We start from the raw sequence: 20,437 nt of genomic DNA, 5'->3' as shown, positions 1-20,437 counted from the left end.
GGGGGCTCCCTGGTGGCAAAGGGCTTTAAGACACAACCTATGAAGCTATCCGCAGCTACTGCAGCACGAGTGCGATACGGGCCAGGGAGCTGCCCACATGGTGCAGCAGACCTCTCCTGACTCACCTGCTGCTCCCCTCAGCAGTGTATTTCAGTCAATCTGCCTGTTCTGAATCCTCTTATCACTACCACCCCACTCTCTCGCACCTCTGGCCTGTACCCCAGTTCTTATATACATAAATAAATAAGTAAATCTTAAAAAAATCCCCATATACTTGTTTAAATATATGTATTCTATTTTCTTAGACCTTCTATTTCTTAACAGACTTCTATTTATTAATGGTTGACTATTAGGTCTGGACACTATTAAATGTTTGGAGCAGAAAGGGGCTGGATGGATGAATGTAAAGAAAACTGACAAGAAAGAGGACAAGAGAGTGACACAAACATCATCTACTACTTTCACAGGGCACTATCTGCTGTTAAACCAATGGATGTGGCTTAGATTCATATCTGTTTTCATTTGTGCTATTTCCCTAAAACAATTCTCTAACATAACAATAGCAAATCTGTCTCTCACAATCTTCTTGCAAATGCTTTCTTTTGGGTTTAGAGAATGAGTAAGGCACATTGTAATGCACTGCTTACACAGAACAGGTACCAAATGAATGCTTGCTAAATAAATGACATTTACATATTTGTTACTAACCATGAAAAAACTTCAAATTTAAATTATATTCAGAAGTCAGCAGTTTTTGGTCTACATACCTGAACTTGATAATGTGAGACTTGACAAATTCTCTTCTCAGTGGAGATCTGTCAAATGCATTTTTCACCTGTTGCAAAAATATTCAAAATGTTAGCAGGAACAACTTCGTAAAATTCTGCCAGTTAATTAAAAGCTTAAAAATATTTAAAAAATAAAAAACCAAAACAAAACAAAAAACATTGACCAACTTTTCACCATGTACTGAAATTGAGGAATCTTTTTGGTGTTCTATTCAGTGATTTGAACTGAACTTTGACTTAGGATTTCTGAAGCTGGGGACCCATAGTGACATCTGTAGTACTACACACAGAAAGAAACAAAATAGAATAAACATGCTGTTTTTTGAAAAGTGAGAGGAAACATTCACATCTGATGAACATGCTTTTATTATAGGTAGACAAAGGAAATGAAATTATTCTGCCAATACTTGTGTAATAGAAATGACTCCCTAGTCACAGGTTCCCAAACCTGGTAAGAAAGTTGCCAAGTTATCCTGGCATAATCCTCACCCAGTTCTTCACACTACCAGGAAAAGCTGAAGTTATGCTCTAAGTAATTCAATAATGATTAGAAACCATCACCCACACCCTTGTTATTTGGGCTTATACTGCTAATTTTTCTACTTCTTAAAAAATTTGACTCATCTCTCAGTATGAATATAGAGGCCTTTATGACAGAAATCATTTTCCATGGATTTCCCATAGTCTTATGTAACAAAAACTGGTCCAAGGCTAAACATTTTTAAATACTAAGTGCTTTTCAAATATGTACCTAAATAATTTTAATCTTGTAGTGTTTTGGTCAAAGTCACTTCTTTAGGAAGTTTAAGAAACAACAGCCATATTTTGAGTCACTCTCACATTCCCAGAATTTCTGAACCAGCTGATCAAGAGTGTAACACTAGGTAAGGAGAGAGTGGGAGTGACATAAATAAATGACTAAAGGTCACTTGTCAGCCCTGCAAGGCATATGCACTCAAGTCATGTACCATCAGTTTGTTTTACTTCTGTTAGGTTGTTCCTCTTCCCATTTTGTGAAAGTATGTAGATATGTTGAATGGATGTTTAGAAGCCAGACTATGTAAAATTACAATTGAAAAGTGACCACGGGGCCTCTCTTGCTTGATAGAGTCTCTAGCTGAGACTCTATCAAGCTACCGTAAGCCACAGTGGCATGAGTTCAATCCTTGCTCAAGTAGCTAACCCACATGGCGCAGCAGATCTCTCTTGTCTTGCCCACCTGCTGCCATCAGCAGTGTATTTCAGCAAATCTGCGCTTTTTGCTCCACACTCTCTTTGGCGAATCCTCTCTCAAACCCCCGCCTCCCCCCTCCCCACTCACCTCTGGCCTACACCCTAGTTCTTGTATGCGTAAATAAAAATCTTTAAAAAAATAAATAAAAGTAAAAAGTGACTGCAAATGCCCTAGAAATAGAGAAAAAGTGCTTACCATTGATTCAATTTTCTGGCTCATTTCTGTGAAACTTTTCGAAGCTTCTTTTCCAAACTCATCATACAACTGGTCACTTGTGAATGACAATGTGCTATAGTAATTGTATGTCTTCCTTTGATCTACAAGGAAAAAGGCAAACCATCATAATTTTTTACCAAGTGTGCATAAAGGATCATCATTTCCCCAATTTGGTGATTGCTAGAAAGACTGAAACAGGAAATGTTATCTCTACTCTAGTCCATCATCTTCATCATCCTGCCCTGGTCTTCATGGTTATCTAGTATAAAAAACAGTATTCACCATGATGAGATTTAGAGTATAAAAACATAAGAAATAATTGATATTCAGGGGCATTATATAGGTATCATACTGAACCTGTGACTAATTACTCATGTGACCCAGTCCTGAATAAGCCTCAAGAGGCAATAATTCATGCCATCTGGGCACACAAACATGCATGGATTCAGAAGTTTCTCAAGGGTAAATTTATTTTATGATTCTGAAGTAGATCGTTTCCTATTCAGTAAACTACACATCAATTCTGGTCATGAGAACTCTGGTGTGAGAAAATTTATTTTGGCTAACTAAATTTTATTTATTTATAGTGTCCCTTACAGGACACTTAGTTTTGTGTAGGTCTCTTGTCCTTCCATTTATTTTCTCCCACCAGCTACAGGGATTGCCTTGTCTGCTTCCTAGCCACTGTCTCTACTTTCTGCACCCAATTGAAACAACCCACATTTTTGATCTTTGAATAAACAAACATATCTTTTCATCTGTCCTCCCACACATAAAACACAGAGAGTCCTCAGGAGATCTAGTCAATAAACAATGAAGCTGACTACCTTTTCTGTATGAACACTCTGCTGAACATTAGGAATACAATGGTGATTAAGATGGTGTATGTGTGTTATAGGAAAATAGAGTGCCTATCACCCAATCTCAATCTCTCCTCTTTTCCTGTCTTGCTTCTCATTTTTTCTCTCTTCACTTAACCCCAGAGGAAAAGAAGTTAGCATTGGGCACCTGTGTCCCAGGCATATTCACACATTTCATTTAATTTACAATAACCTTCTCACTCCCTTCCAGCCCCCATCGGGATGCAGTATTTCCCACCTTTAATAAGTCAGGACCACAGTCTCAGAAAAGTAAATAAATTGCCAAACTCCAACTTGGCATAACCAAAAAAGATAGATAGGCTTTCAAGCCAAGGTCTAACTCCCCAAATACAAGTTTTCTTTATGTACGGCTTCTTGGGGTGGGGAAAAAAAAACTCCATTCACTGAAACTCTAGGAGAAATCTCTTATTTTATAAAAGTTGTGCAAAAGAAATAATGGTACATTTCAAAATAACATCCCGGTCTTCCAGAGGATTTAGTGGGAACAGAGAGAGTGAAGCCATGGATCAGACACTGACCAGGCCTGGATTGCAGGCTACAGATGCTAAAAGGTCAGGATCTCCTGTGCATTACCCACCTAAATAAGGGACAAAGGAAGTTTTTCACTTGTTTACGTCCTTCTCATGACTGACCTTGCCCTGAATGGCCAGGGCAACGTAAAGTACACAGATCACTGGTAATATACATAAATTCAAGTCAGGTTCTTAATTTATTGAAATATTGAACTATATATAGTTCACATTAGGACTAAAGTTGGGTCCAACATTCTATATTTCTAACAAGTTCCTAGATTCTGGTAACATTGCTGGTACCTAGGCACACATTGAATAATAGGTCCCAGAAAAGAGAATAGATTTGTGATTCCGGCAGTGATGTTGATCATAACAGATTCACCTTCTGTCATTCAAATCATATAGCTCCAAAGACATATAGCTCCAAAGGTCACTGGACTCAAACTGCAGGCACAATACTATGCTGTCATGGACTTTATGCCAAAATGATGTTACTCAAACCTGATCACCTCCATCTGGAACAGATTTGTTTGGTCTGGTTTGCTTATCTAGGTGTGCCAGTTTCTAAATGCTTATGTGCTATAGCCACTTGTTCTTAGTTTACGTCCCAAGCAGAGGGCAGGTCACAATATGACGGTAACACACACATCACAACAATTGCTGTTTGTTCAGGTGTGCTGTGTGGGCAGTGTAACTTTGTGTTCCCTATTACTCAGCTGATCATCCAAACAATAGCATTCAGGAATAGGTTACTGGAAAATCTTGCCAGGTTTGCATTGTATGTGTATGAGTAAGGTTTGTAAGTCTTATACCACTTGGTTTGAAAAAAAGATAAAGGAGAAGTAGTAAAAAACATTTTCTCTCACTGAGGTAAATAGACCTCTAGAATCTCTCATGAAGTATGCCCCAAGAAAATATCGTAGCTATGACTCATTCATTTTTTTTTCATTCCGTAGTCACTAGCCATCAATTAAGTAGCTGATATGAGACAAGATTCTCCTAAGTTCTGGAAATTTAAAAGTGAATAAAACATAGTCTTAGGCATCCATGGAGAATAATAATGACACAACATAATTGTACTTAACCCATTTATAACAGAACTGCCAAATTGTAATGTTGTTTCAGCTTTTCTTTTTTGTTGTTGAAAACATGCTCTGGAGAAATTACCAAAATACAGATACTTCAAATTTAAAAACCTGCAAGTGGGTAAATTTTACCAAAAGCATTTGTACTTTAAATATTTCTTTAAACTTCCCACAAATGATCCACCTTGTTTTGGAAACTGATATTGAACTTGTGTCAGCTAGTGGAAGAAAATAACCACCTTACAGATCACCATTTCTGTTTACAGAAAATAGTGTCTGCAAATTCCAATTAAATTATAATCAGGTGATTAGCTTCTTTGGTTACGGGGTCTTAAACATCAAAGCATTATCTAACCACCAAGGGAGATATTAAACCCATAGGTCATAGTGGAGTTGATTAACCTGAGGTAAGGCAGAAGAAAACTTCAGAAGGGTTGTTATACTCTGGAAGAACAGGTCTAAGGTCCCTGGGGATCTTTCTAATAACAGACTTATGGTCCTTCTAAGGAACAATACACCTGATTTTCACATCCCATCCCTTTAATCATTTGCAATATATCCAAAGATAAGATTTAAAATAACAAAACCAGACACTCATTCAACATTATATCACTCTGAGCATTTTTCCAACTTACTAATACAGAATACAGCCTACTTCTCTATGATTCTTGTTTTTCCAGTTAAAATTTATTGAGTTGTCAGGATTTCAATGAGCTGGAATTATTTTAAATCAAGGAGATTGCCGTATGACCCCAAACAACTCAATATGTTGGGGTCCTCTGACCTTCCTCTACCTAAGACTTGCTTATCACTGGCAGCTCTTCCTGCCTGCTTGTGTCTGTGGAAGTGTCCTTTACTTCTCTGTCCCTTTTTGAATAAGCCTGTTCTTTAAATATAAAAAAAAAAATTAAAAAGACCTGCTTATCACTAAAAAAACTAGCATCCTCTTCCCAGCAGGGGCATTACTACATCAAAGATAGAATAAAGAATTCTCCCTGGCTTGTGAGGATGAAATGAGAGACAAGGCAGGTAAAAATTCTTTGAACCTGTCATGCAAATGAATTACAAGTAATGAATGAGTAAGCCTGAGGCAAATCAAAACAGGAATGGACACGAGGAAATATTGGGGATAAATCTCATGATGCCAGGACATCCCATACTTACTGTATCTCACATAATGAACAATCAGCCCAATGCACACTGCCAGTACAATTAGGGAGATAAAGGTGATGAGGCCAATAACCCAGGGCTCCAAACAAGCTCTCTTTCTGACTCTCACCACAGCTGGCCTGAAAAAGAAAACAATAGATTAATGATATTGCAAAGCATACTGTACCCATCTCTTAGGAAAGGAGCTATTTCTGGGGAATTTGGGACACCGAGGTGGTAGAGTACTGTTTTAGTTTAGAACAGGTCACAATCCCAAGCAGCTGAAGACAATCCTGGCTCTGGTTGCTGTATTATAGGCAAAAAATTTGTGTCTCAGTTTCCTTCACAATAAAATGAAGATGGGTCCTCCCTGGTAGCACAGGGGTTAAAGACAGTGCTATCAAGCGATCACCAGCCACTGCCACACCAGTTCAATCCCCGGCTGGCCACCGAGCAACCTACATGGTGCAGCAGACCATTCTTGCCTCGCCCGCTGCTCCCCTCAGCAGTGTATTTCAGTAGATCTGCCTATTCTGCTCCCCACTCTCTGTGGTGAATCTTCTCACCCCTGCACCTCTGGCCTACACCCCAGTTCTTGCATGCATAAATAAATAAATCTTTAAAATATAAAATAAAATAAAGATGGTATAGGACCAGGTGATATAGGTTAAGGTTTTGCTCATTGTATTGATGGGAGGGTTAAATAAATTGCCGTATATAAAGTGTTTACAACAGTGCCTGGCATATAGAAAGTGCTAAGTGTTAGCTGTAATTTATTTTCTCTGGCTGTGCAAAGACACTGAGTTATACACTGTAAGAGCTATGAAAACATTTAAAGCCTGTTTGAACACTCTAAAAGTTTCAACATCCTATGAAACATGTTATAGCTTGAACTATGCCAAATTCCAGAAAGAGTTTCTAATTCTATTTATCTCTATTTTTCTTATTATCTCTAAACCCAACTTTGAGGATACAAATAAGAGGTAACTAGAGAATTCTTCTGAAGAACCTGAGTTTTGAGCTAATATTTACTTCTAAACTTCAGTGATGCTTCAGGATATCCCTTCTGATGAAATTCCCTCAACCTGTCCCATGTGTTCTGTCTTGAAAACACATAATGCTAAAAGATGTTGGTCAACCTGATTTTTGTTTGATAAGTAAATTTTCCTTTCCCTTGCTAAGAAAGTTCAAAAGTTTGAAAAAATGAAACAAGAAGTCAGAGTTGAGTACAGAGTTTAAATTTATATTCCAAGTTCAGAGTTGGGTATAGAGTTGATTATTTTAAATTTCTTGAACTAATTATCAAGTTGGTAGACTCAGTGGTATGTATTCTTATCTCTGTAAGCCTGTCTGGTACATGAGGATGGGAAGAAAATCAGAGGGGAATGTGTTGTTATCCTGGAGAGAAACCAGGGATTGAATTAGAATAAAGAGAATTCTGGATCCAGCTCTTCCCTCACTTACTTGTAGTTTGAGCAAACTCTAAGCTGAGTTTCTCCATCTGTCAATAAGGGACAGAATACCTCTTCTGTCTGAAGAACATGGTGGATTATAAGAACCCATTATCAACGTGAAAACTTTTTGCAAACTGCAAAGCATTTCATAATATATAATTTTAGCTTACAGGAATCAAGGAGATATTGTTTCCCAGTGGTACAGGGCCAGGAAATGATATTATCATTTGATCCCTGCCACACCATCATCACATCCTGGTTCTGACATGAAGTTCTGTTCTATGGGAACATCGTTGCAGAAGTGAGTAGTGTCATCATTACATCGTGACTCTACCCCTGCCTAAGGCCCTGGGATGTAGCAGAAGGCTCCAGGGACTTTACTTGGTCTCCTCCCATGTACCTGTGACTTTCCCATGGGGCCGTAACCAAGGGAACTTCATCTTCCTCTCTCCAATCTCTTCCATCTCCAGTTCTCCCTTGAGTGGAATTGCAAACACCTGTTCCTAGAATGGCAATTATTGCAATATAAAAAGACTTCTCCATGTGATGGTTATTTTTTTATGTGCAGATGTGTCTAAAAACTGACTCCTGTTCTTTCATCCCTGAATGCTTGCTATCCACTTGTTGCAGAAGAAAGGAGATGCATATAGCAGACGTAAGCAAAACTTTGAGGGGTACAAGGGGAGGGAGGTGCTTCTCTACTACTGTCAAAACATTCCAACTTGTAATTATAGGAAATATGACATAATTATCAAAAGTATATGATCATTATGCAGAATTCTGAAATATCAGTTCTATTTATTCCACAACAACTTAAGTATGACAGAAAAGTAAACAATCGTAGCATTAAGGCAGAGCTACATGTGTTAACATGCAAAAGGTCAGTGACACATTTTAATAAAAAAAAAGTTGGCAGAATAATATGAATTCCATGTTCCAGTTTTTGTAAATAATAAAACCATCTATTTTTGTGGATAACAAAATATGTAGAGACACAATTATTAATTTTAAGAAGTGGAATAGAAATGAGACTTTATTTTAACTTATGTACTTTATATTGTAGTGGATTTTTTTAAATAAGAAAAACCATGGTGTTTATACATGGAGACCTGCACATTATCATGTCCAAAGTACCAGTGTGTCCTTTTTTCCCTTAAACCCGCATTTCATAACTATTTTAGTGTTCTGTCTTTGTTAGTTTTGAATGAGATAAGAAGCATAGCGTGGGACAAAGAGAAAAGAGAATCTATCTAAAACACCTCGATTAAACAAGAGATTTTTCAAAATGCTATAACCAACTTATTTACTGTATACTCTTGAACCAACAGATTCAATTCTCTCCCTTACTTTTCTCCATATGAAAAAGGGATAAAATTCCAGGCCTCCTGACCTGATGATCTATGTAAACATAGAAATAACATTGTAATATTTTGAATGCACAAATAGAGGATCACTGTATAAAAAACAATGACTATGATTATTATCTTCATTATTTAATTATTAATAATATGGGTAATGAGCACATTACTGAGATGTTTGTGATTTGAAACATTAGCTCTTCCCTTCCCAGTCAGTATGTATTGTTTGTCAAACTGATTCATCCTGTTTCTTAATTACTTTTTTGTTGTTCTCTTAGTAAGTTATTCATTATTGAATTGCTCCAAGTTATATGTGGTAAAAGTGTGCTAAAAAAATTACCAAAACGAGGCCTCCCCGGTGGCGCAGCAGTTGAGCTCTGGGTTGCGAAGCTGCCTGCAGCCTCTGCAGCGCCGGTTCAATCCCGGCCCACAGGGCGAGGGTCCCACATGGCACAGCAGACCTCTCCTGCCGCCCACTGCTCCCCTCAACGGTGTATTTCTTCGTCAGTCTGCCTGTTCTGTTCCCTGCTCTGGCTCTGGTGAATTCTCTCACCCTCCCGTGCTTCTGACTGTACCTAGTGCTTGTATAAATAAATAATCTTTAAAAAAAAATTTACCAAAATGAAGGAACAAATCCATGTTACATGTCAACAGGCACTTATGTAATTAACACCTTCCTGCGCATAAACCCTGTCAATAATTAGTGCATCCTGCTAAAACTTAGCTGAATCTCCTTATGTAAAATCACCTCAGATAGATGATTAAATTCTAACTGTTTCAATGGTATCAAATTGATTTCTTTGTATGATTTTTCTTTTCAGTTTGGGTACGTGTGTGATTAGATAGTGACTATAGCTGATAAATATACCTATTGAGGTTAACATAGCAATTAAAATATGGGTGAGTTTTATAAGTCCTAATATTCAAGGTGCATTTCTATAAGTCTTACTATTCCAAAAGATAATATGTCCAGAGTTGCACTACCAATACCACTTGTTAATATGTCATCTTTAGAATAGTGTTAAAAAAGCAAAGCAGCAAAAACAAAAAAAAAAAAAAAAAGGAAAGGGGATAAAAGCAGTAACTGTCAAATAAACCACATGGCAACACTGGAGACTGGAAAGACAAGACTCACAGCGTTTAACAGGGAAGTCTACCAAAACAAGCCCCTACACAACATCACCACCGTGGATCAATAGTGAATCTCAAACTCTGTTCATTTTCTATAATATATTCTTAATTTGCATGTTTCACCAGCTCAGTCCAACTGAACAGTTTTGAATGAACATGTCAACCATATCTATATAGCTGGTGGTTCCAAATATTATCAACTACTTAAACCAAAGTTCAGCAAACTTTTCTGTAAAGATCCAACTAGATCTGTATTGGGCTTTCTGGGCCACATTTCTTTGTTGTAACTATTCAGTTCTGCAGCTGCTGTGCAAAAGTAGTCATGGCCAATACATAAACAAATGAGTATAGGTATTTCCATTAACACATTCTGTACACTGAAATTTGAATTTGGTATATGTAGGGGCAGGATGGACAGATCAGTATCTCTATGACCCAAGCAGACCGGGTAAAGGACAAGTTCTGGAGCCCTCAGTGGCTTTTCAGGCTTTTATTGGAATTTACCAGGTACACAGCAGGCAGGGGTGCTGGGGGGCCGGGAGGCTGGCAGGCCACCCAGCCCCCAGCAAGTCTTCACTCTTCTAGGGCTCTCTGGCATTCTCTGGTTGCCTTGTTCTCTGCTGCTCTTGTGGTTCTGCTCTCTCTGGTAGTTCTGTTCTGCTGGTGTCCCCATGACGCTGCCCTTATAAGCCCAGTCTTAGCCCAGGTGAATCCCATCTACATATGCCCACACCCTATTCCAGGTGCCCACTATCAGGCATGCATTCAGGACCACAGGGTTCTGTCATCTATCCTAATGGTGGGAGGGCAGAAAAGCCTGATACTTTTTACCTTACCCTACAGTATAATTTTCACATATCATGTGATTATTTTTCTTTTTATCTGTTTTCAACCATTTAAAAGTACCTGTCTTCACTCAAGCAGCAAACAAAAAGCATGTGATGGGCCAGATTAGGCCCTTGGGTCATAGTTTACTGATTACTAACTTGGGTAATAGCCTACAAGTCAATGCTAATTGTATTAGGAAGCTATGATGATCTTCTCATTTTCTAGATTCATTCTCTTGGCAACTCTAATGTAGTCTGTCTTCAATCTCATTCCCACCAAACTTGTACTTTCACTAAGATTTGTCCTATCACTTGATAATAGGTTTTTGTTCAGTCTCCCAAGTCTTGAATCATTCTCCATTGCTATGAGCTGTCTTTCTAGAGGTGATTTAACCAATAACTGATATTACTTAAAACCCAAGTCAGCTTCAGTTACTCTGGTATTCACCCTCTTCCCTACAAACTCTCAAACTCTTTGGCTTTGCTCCTGTTGCCTCATCTGAGAGTATGTTCTTGAATTACATCATAAAAACCTGTGTATATTAAACAGCCAATTTAAAAAAGTACCCTCCACTTCAGTCAGGTCTCTTGGATGCTGAGTATCACAGTATAGTAGGCATTTAAGCTCCTGGGATAGGGTCTTAGTCTTACTTATCTCTATATTCCCTGACCATGTGCTCAAGAAATATTCAGAGGGAACTGAACTGAGCTTGACTAAACCAAATTGAACTGACCATTTGCCAATACCACTGTGTGAATGTCCATCTTTCTCAAAACACTTCTGTATAATCTTAAAAAAGAACTTATACACAAGAAAGACAGATCAGAGATTATAAAAATAATGATGATTTAAGTAAAGCCTGATTTCAGTATAGGAGTCTATACAATGATCAAACTTTATGGCTAATATTTCTATTTCACCTATGTTCAAAACATAAGATTTTCCGACAATTATTTGATCTACTGTAAAAGTTATATAGTACAGAAAATGATTAATACAAATAAGGGGACATTAATTTCAGGAGACCTATTATTTTTTTGTCATTGAATGTATGTATGTAACAAGAGCCAAACAAAAACAGAAAGGATGATGCTGCATATAAGTAACAGCATAGTACCTTATGACATTGATAATTCCGTTGTCAGTGCTAAAGACTTAAAATATCACTTAATAGTATTATTTCATTTTTATTGTGTTTGGTTTCATTCTTTAGTGATTAGTGTAGTGTCTGCTTATTGCAGCCACACAAAATCTTCAGATACTTTTTGTATGTGTGGAAAATTCATACCAGCTAATATTGGTGAAATCTTTAATCTTTCTTTTTTCTAGAATAAAACTATACAAATATCTAGGGTGAAACTAAATTTTGTATATGTGTGCATTAATCATATGTTTTTATTGCTGGGTTTTTAAGAAGAAATAGAAAACAAATTACTTTGTATAGAATTACAAATAACATATTTTTGTCCTATTTGCTAATACCCAAACACATCTATAAAGCTTCTGATAGTATAAGCCAGGTCTTTGCACTGGATGATGTATTCATTTCCTACAATGCTATTTATGAATAATACAGAAAATTTACAATTATACTAAGGTAGTCTGATTGCTAAACAACTCTTTCCATTTCTCTTTTATAGCATTGAAAACAAATGGTAGGAAGCTTATTATTTTCATTGTTCTATTTATATTTCATTTTCTTCCAAACTGGTTTAAGGTGGCTTAAAAGGATATGTATGCATATGTGTGTGTGAGTGTATGTGTATATATATAATATATATATACATATACATACACACATACATAGATATCCTTTTAAGCCACCTTAAACCAGTGCTTGTGCATATATATAATATACAATGTACGTGTATGTATATATAAAACCATCTATGGATTTATGTGGCATTAAATTAAATTTAGAGGTACAAGATGAAAGCAAAGATAAGCAAAAGCATAAAATGGAAATAATAATGAAACTTCATATCAAAATTCCCCTTGAGTCCTTTACTTAGGTAATTTTTTTTAAAAGATTTGTTTTTATACAAGAGCTGGGGTACAGGCCAGAGTTGCGGGAGGGTGAGAGGATTCACCAGAGGCAGATTCACCAGAGGATTCATCAGAGGCAGGGAGCAGAACAGGCAGACAACAGAAATACACTGCTGAGGGAAGCAGAGGGCGTGACTGGAGAGGTCTGCCACGCCATGTGGGATTCTCGCCGGCCGGCCAGGATCAAACCCACACTGCAGTGGCTGAGGACAGCTTCACAGCGTGGTGCTCAACCTACTGCGCCACCGGGGAGGCCCAGCCTTTACTTAAGTTAGGACACAAAATTTATAGCTTTCTAACAGCCAACTCAAGAATAAAACAAACTCTGCTTAGATACATTCTTTTCATATCACCAACAGATAAAAACTGAGCTCAACAGCAATACAATTTTTAAGTACGCACAAGAATACTGTATAATGTAATGAACTATATTTTCTACATTATTCTTAGCATAACAATAAAAAGTATTTTTACAATACTCTCAGTATGTCCCTAAATTCTGACAAGTGGCATCAATTGCTATTATTAAAAGCAGTTGGATGAGTGAGGGGGAATCAGTGTGAAATGATTCCGATAAGAAGCTCTATGAAAATTTTCAGAAATGTCTGACAATACTTCATCATATTCAAATAACTCTACATGGTATTTCACATTATAAAGTATCTAAAGATTATTGAAATAGTAGGCATAAAAATGGATTTAAAAAAAACATAGTATTGGGCCTCCCCGGTGGCGCAGCGGTTGAGCGCTGTGTTGCGAAGCTGCCCGCAGCCTCCGCGACGCCAGTTCGATCCCCGCCTGCTCCCCGGCCACCACCGGAGGAGGGTCCCACATGGCGCGCAGACCTCTCCTGCCGCCCGCTGCTCCCCTCAGCAGTGTACTTAGGTCCTTCTGCCTGCTCTGCTCCCCGCTCTCTCACCCTCCCGCGCTTCTGACTGTACCCAGTGCATGTATAAACAAAAAACAAACAAAAACAAACAAATAAATAAATAAAACATGCCTCTATTAAAAAAAAACAGATTAAAAAATAAATAAATAAATAAACAGTATTATTTAGTAGAATGGTAAGTGAATAGATATTGTGAATGACTATATAACCTATCACTTAGGCAACTTACAGCCTATGCATCCCATATTTAACCAACCATAAAACATTAGTGATAATATCTTTCCTCCCACCTACTTTAAAAGGAAGTTATGAAGATAACATATGCTATCATCAGACTTTGTTAGAGACACGTACTATACAAGTATTAGTGGTAACTCAACAGTAAGGAATGCTTTGAACTCCATTGCATTGTCATCAAGGTCATTAAGTTCCCAATCAGATTTGGTACAGCAGAGAAAATTACAAACTGAGATTTAGGTGGACACTTTGCTGACCTCTAGAAATTTATAATCACAGAGAAACAGGGTGGTAAAAATTAAAGATATTATTAAGTAAATAAGTTTACAGACTTACAAACTGAACTATCTTAACCCTTAATTCCACTAATCTATTTGCTTGTTTCTCCTTAAATTCTTTCCAGTTTAAAATACTAAATTTGGCAGGATCTGAGCAAGCAGCTTTAAAGCAGCAGTTTCCTACAGAAATGTCATAAGGAAATGTAAACACTTAAAAATGTGAAAGAAAAATAAGTTTTAACAGGAGCGGGTTGAGTATGTATGACATGTGTATTGGAAGAAAAAGGGGTTGAGACATAGGAACTAGAGATACTCTGAAGTTGCCAATAGAGAGTAAAGACTCTGAGAAACTTTTTGCAATGTTAGATGTCCTCCTACAAAATCTTTCTCGTGCTTTGTGTAGATGCCTCCTGTGAAAGCTGTAGGAAAATAACTGAACTGAAGGACCAGTGAGCTGCATCTTTTGTACTAAAATGTTTTCATGTAAAGATTGAGTCCTTTCATCTAAGTCCTTACTTTCTTATATGAATACGCCAAGAGCATATTCAATATCACACAGGTCCCCCATTCCCTAACTGATGTGTGCACTCTCGTTTTCCTCGTTAAAAACAATGGACATTTTAATTGATCTGGAAACTCTTTGATTTTCACCGAACTTAGTGTCCCATGATACAAATAACCTAGCAAAACTTGGTTATTTTATTTACTGTTCAGCATTTACTAAAACAATCAACTGTCATATATTTTTTAAAAATATTTCTGCTTATATGCCACATAATATGGAATGGTCAAACTAAGGGGCTCCAAATCATTTGAAACAATCCAAAAAACATACATAAGAGTAAATCAAAAAGTTTCTATCTTGGGCCTCCCCGGTGGCGCAGCGGTTGAGCGCTGGGTTGCGAAGCTGCCCGCGGCCTCTGTGGCGCCAGTTCGATCCCCGGCTGCTCCCCGGCCACCGGAGGAGGGTCCCACGTGGCGCGCAGACCTCTCCTGCCGCCCGCTGCTCCCCTCAGCAGTATACTTCGGTCCTTCTGCCTGCTCTGCTCCCTGCTCTGGCTCTGGTGAATTCTCTCACCCTCCTGCGCTTCTGACTGTACCCAGTGCATGTATAAAACAAACAAATAAATAAATAAAACATGCCTCTATTAAAAAAAAAAAAGTTTAAATAAAAAAAAAAGTTTCTATCTTACTTGCATTTTAAGTGAGTTTTAAAGCCTCTAGACTCATAAGGTTACATTTTGTGGAAGCTATTGAGGGCCCCTAGGATTGGAATTTGCCAGTTGGAACGCAAGCTGTGACCCTGAGGGGTCCTCTAGTTCGCTATTTCCCTAGTAAGAATTCCTCAGGTAGGGCCTCCCTGGTGGCGCAAGGGTTAAAGACAGCACTATCAAGCTATCACCAACCACTGCAGCACTAGTTGGATCCCTGCCAGCCAGGGAGCAACCCACATGGCACAGCAGACCTCTCCCACCTTGCCTGCTGCACCCCTCAGCAGTGTATTTCAGTAGATCTTCCTGTTCTGCTCCCGGCTTTCTCTGGTGAATCCTCTACACACACACACACACTCCCTACACACCTCTGGCTTACACCTTAGTTCTTGTATACATAAACAAATACATCTTTAAAAAAAAATTCCTCAGGTAATCTAGAAATTTCTGTGCATAACAAAACTCTATCTGAACAATAATTTAGTGATGAAAGGCAACTGGAAAATGTATGGATTATGTTTATATTTACATCATTCTTCCGAAAGTAAAGTTGTTGATGAATGAACTTCCTTCTCATTTGCTAATTGGTGATATATGGAAATGTTGAATCTTGACTTTTGGATGGAACACAAAATTTATAAAACTGATCACTATATACTCACTGTAGTTTAATGAGGCACTAATGTAGTGTCATTTTAATAATGACATGCAGTGAAATATACTGAGACATATTAGAATAAGAAGTTGCTATATAAGTGTACACATGAAAATTAAGACAAAAGTATTACTTTATCCAAAAGAATAAAATATTTTCTATTGCCAGTGTCCATATTTTTTAATGCGTGTCTATATGCTAATGGCTACCAAATCTATCACTGCTACTCACATCATTTGTCTAAACTTCAGGCCCATATGTCCATCTGCTTGTTACTATCACAATAGGATATAGTTTTTCATCTTCAAACTTAACCTGTCTATGGTAGAAACTTACAGATGTTATCCCAAATTTTTGTTTTTCCTTATAATAATATCTTCCATATTTGATAGGGCACATGGGCAAAATTATTCCTTATTATTTTGTGAACTGTTCTATCAGTACTTACCCTACCTCCAGACTTGTTTTTCATTAAAATTAATAAAACTCCATTTTTTTAAAATAATAAATTTTATTTTTATATTCCCCCATACAATTGCAAACGCCCCATTCTGACCACAATCCATCCCCTCCCGCCCCCCACCCCCCAAAAAGTATCTCTGGTTCATAGTTTTTTGTTGATTTTGATTTTCACTTTCTTATATTCAGTTTCCTGGTCCCTTATTTAAGTTTTCTAGATTCCTGCTATGAGTGAGACCATCCGGTATTTTACTTTTTCTTTTTGGCTTATTTCGCTGAGCATGATCCCTTCCAACGCCATCCATGTTGCTGCAAATTGCATGTGTTTATCTTTTTTGAATGCTGAGTAATATTCCATGGTGTATATGTACCACATCTTCTTGATCCAGTCATCTATTTTTGGGCATTTGGGCTGTTTCCAAAGCTTAGCTATTGTAAATAGTGCTGCTATAAACATAGGGGTGCAGGTGCTCTTTGGAATGGATGTTTCTGTGTCCTTTGGGTAAATACCTAGGAGTGGAATTGCTGGATCATATGGAAGCTCTATGTATAGTAGGTCCAGAAATCTCCACACAGCTCTCCATAGTGGTTGGACCAGTTTGCACTCCCACCAACAGTGCAGAAGAGTTCCTTTTTCTCCACACCCTCGCCAACATTTGTTGTTGCTAGTTTTTTTAATATGTGCCATTCTCACTGGTGTAAGATGGTATCTCATGGTAGTTTTGATTTGCATTTCCCTGATGACAAGTGATGTTGAACATTTTTTCATATGTCTGTTGGCCATTTGCATTTCCTCTTCAGAGAAGTTTCTTTTTAGCTCTTCTGCCCATTTTTTGACTGGATTATTTTCTTTGTTGTTGCTGAGTCTCATCAGCTCTTTGCAGATTTTTGTGATCAGTCCTTTATCATCAGTATTGGGTGCAAAAATGTTCTCCCAATCTGTGGGGTTTCTCTTTGTTTTGGTTATTGTCTCTTTTGCTGTGCAGAAGCTCTTTAATTTGATGTAGTCCCAGCTGTTTATCTTTGCCTTCACTATCACTGCTTTGGGTGATGTGTCTGTAAAGATGTCTTTGATGTGCAAATCCCGTAGTGTTCCGCCTATATTTCCTTCTATGTATTTTATGGTTTCAGGTCTTATGTCTAGTTCTTTAATCCATTTTGAGTTGATTTTTGTGTATGGTGTGAGGTAATGGTGAAGCTTCATTCTTTTGCATGTAGCGACCCAGTTTTCCCAGCACCATTTATGGAACAAACTTTCTTTGCTCCAATGCATAGTCTTTGTTCCTTTGTCAAAGATTAGTTGACCATAAATCTGTGGGTTTATTTCTGGATTTTCTATTCGATTCCATTGGTCTGTGTGTCTGTTCTTGTTCCAATACCATGCAGTTTTGATAATAATGGCTTTGTAGTATAGTTTGAAGTCTGGGATTGTGATGCCTCCATTCCCTTCTTTTTTTTTCAGTAGAGCTTTGGCTATTCGGGGTTTTTGGTGATTCCATATGAATTTCATCAATAATTGTTCTATTTCTTTGAAGAATGACATTGAAATTTTGATTGGAATAGCATTGAATCTGTATATTGCTTTTGGTAGGATGGCCATTTTAATAATGTTTATTCTTCCAATCCATGAGCAGGGGATGTCGTTCCATTTCTTTGTGTCTTCTTCTATTTCTTTTAACAGTGTTTTATAGTTTTCTTTGTATAGGTCCTTTACCTCTTTTGTTCGATTTATTCCCAAATATTTGATTTTTTTTGTTTCGATAATAAAAGGGATGGTTTTTTTGATTTCTTCTTCTTCAGATTTATTGTTTGTGTATAGGAAGCCTACTGACTTTTGCGTGTTGATTTTGTATCCTGCCACTTTACTGAATTGATTGATGAGTTGAATTAGTTTTTCTGTGGAGATTTTGGGGTTCTCTATGTATATTATCATATCATCTGCAAATAGTGATAGTTTGACTTCTTCTTTTCCTATTTGGATTCCTTGGATGTCTTTCTCTTGTCTTATTGCTCTGGCTAGGACTTCCAGTATTATATTGAAAAGCAGTGGTGAGAGTGGACATCCTTGTCTTGTTCCAGATCTTAATGGAATTGCTTTCAGCTTTTCACCATTGAGAATGATACTGGCTGTTGGCTTGTCATAGATGGCCTTTATGATGTTGAGGTATGTTCCTTGTATCCCAAGAATTTCAAGGGCTTTTATCATGAATGGGTGTTGCACTTTGTTGAAAGCTTTCTCAGCATCTATTGATATTATCATATGGTATTTCTATTTCTTTTTGTTGATGTGCTGGATAACGTTGATTGATTTTCGGATGTTAAACCATCCTTGTGTCCCTGGAATGAATCCTACTTGGTCATGGTGAATTATCTTATGGATACATTGTTGGATTCTGATAGCTAAAATTTTATTGAGGATTTTTGCATCAGTGTTCATTAGGGAGTTTGGCCTGTAGTTTTCCTTTTTTGTGTTGTCCTTATTCGGTTTTGGTATTAGTGTGATATTGGCTTCATAGAACGTGTTTGGTATTGTCCCTTCCTTCTCAATTTTTTGGAAGAGTTTGTAAAGGATAGGCACTAATTCGTCTCTGAATGTTTGGTAGAATTCATTTGTAAATCCATCAGGTCCTGGGCTTTTGTTTTTGGGGAGGTTTTTGATTACCATTTCAATTTCGCTAATTGTAATTGGTCTGTTTAGGTGTTCTATTTCTTCTTTATCTAGCTTTGGGTGATTGTAGAGTTGTAGGAATTTGTCCATCTCCTCTAGATTGTTGAACTTGTTTCCATATAACTGTTCATAGTAGTTACTGATTATTCTTTTAATTTCTGCTGTGTCCGTTGTGATTTTTCCTCTTTCATTTATGATCCTGTGTATTTGTGCTTTCTCCCTTTTTTTCCTTTGTGAGCCTGGCTAGGGGTTTGTCTATTTTATTTATTTTTTCAAAGAACCAGCTCTTGGTTTCATTGATCTTTTGGATTGTTTTTTTAGTTTCAATTCCATTTATTTCTGCTTTGGTTTTTATTATTTCTTTTCTTCTACTGGTTTTGGGGTTTTTTTGTTGTTCTTTTTCTAGATCTTTGAGCTTCGAGATTAGGTTGTTTCTTTGAGTTCTTTCTTGTTTTTTGATGTGAGCTTCTATTGCTATATATTTTCCTCTTATTACTGCTTTTGCTGCGTCCCATACATTTAGGATATTGGTGTCCTCCTTGTCATTCAATTCAAAGAATTTTTTAATTTCTTCTTTGATCTCCTCGTTAGTCCAGTGGTCTTCCAGTAGTGTGGTTTTTAATCTCCATGAGGTAGGATAGTTCCTTGCCTTCTTTTTATGGTTTATTTCTAGTTTGAAGCCTTCGTGGTCAGAAAAGATGGTTTTTATGATTTCAATCTTGGTGTATCTCTTGATGTTTGTCTTGTGCCCCAGTATGTGATCGATCCTGGAGAATGATCCGTGTGCGCTTGAGAAAAATGTGTACTCCGCTTTTTTTGGGTTTAGTGTTCTATAGATGTCTGTTAAGCCCAAATGCTCTAGGTCCTTATTTAGAGCTTTAGTTTCTTTACTTATTTTTTGTCTTGTTGATCTATCCATTGTTGATAGTGGTGTGTTGAAGTCTCCCACTACGTATGTGTTTTCTCTGATGTCTGTAAAACTCCATTTTATATAAGGCACTGTTATTCTAGGTTTTCTGTTATAAGGAATCTGATACTATTATAATATGCAAAACAGATTAGTTACAATCAAAGTAAATTGTCACTTTTATATATTGATCTAGGGAAAAGAAGATATCAAGAAATATAATTATCTTGTAGTTACTGTATATAGGAAAGATAATAAAATACTTTTATTTGATATTCTCTAGAAGTATTTGAAATGCAAATACATTCAGCATGAATAAATCAGGAGACCAAATTTCCATCTATGATCTCCTTATCACTCCTTATAATAAGCTCTATGACTTTAAGACAATGACTTCTGTTTTCTTGCTTAGAATATACAAAGGAATGTACTTTGACCTTCAACAGTTTGG

At 37.2% G+C, this 20,437-nt stretch overlaps 1 protein-coding gene across 1 annotated transcript in view; it reads right to left on the bottom strand.

Moving 5' to 3' along the window:
* LOC311170610 (transmembrane protease serine 11E-like) overlaps positions 1–20,437 on the bottom strand; it is a gene marked incomplete at both ends in the record, with an annotated part of 89,598 nt that overhangs the window by 16,240 nt on the left and 52,921 nt on the right. The window contains 4 exons of the mRNA XM_084232994.1: positions 768–835; positions 2,218–2,339; positions 5,881–6,005; positions 7,701–7,822. Of these exons, the coding sequence (XP_084089120.1) occupies positions 768–835; positions 2,218–2,339; positions 5,881–6,005; positions 7,701–7,822 (437 nt within the window). The remainder of the gene's footprint in view (positions 1–767; positions 836–2,217; positions 2,340–5,880; positions 6,006–7,700; positions 7,823–20,437) is intronic.

The sequence above is a fragment of the Talpa europaea genome, assembly GCF_964194135.1.
Source record: "Talpa europaea genome assembly, chromosome: 5".
Lineage (NCBI taxonomy): Eukaryota > Metazoa > Chordata > Mammalia > Eulipotyphla > Talpidae > Talpa > Talpa europaea.
Note: the sequence above shows the minus strand (reverse complement) of the source record. Positions and strands in the feature narration are given on the sequence as shown.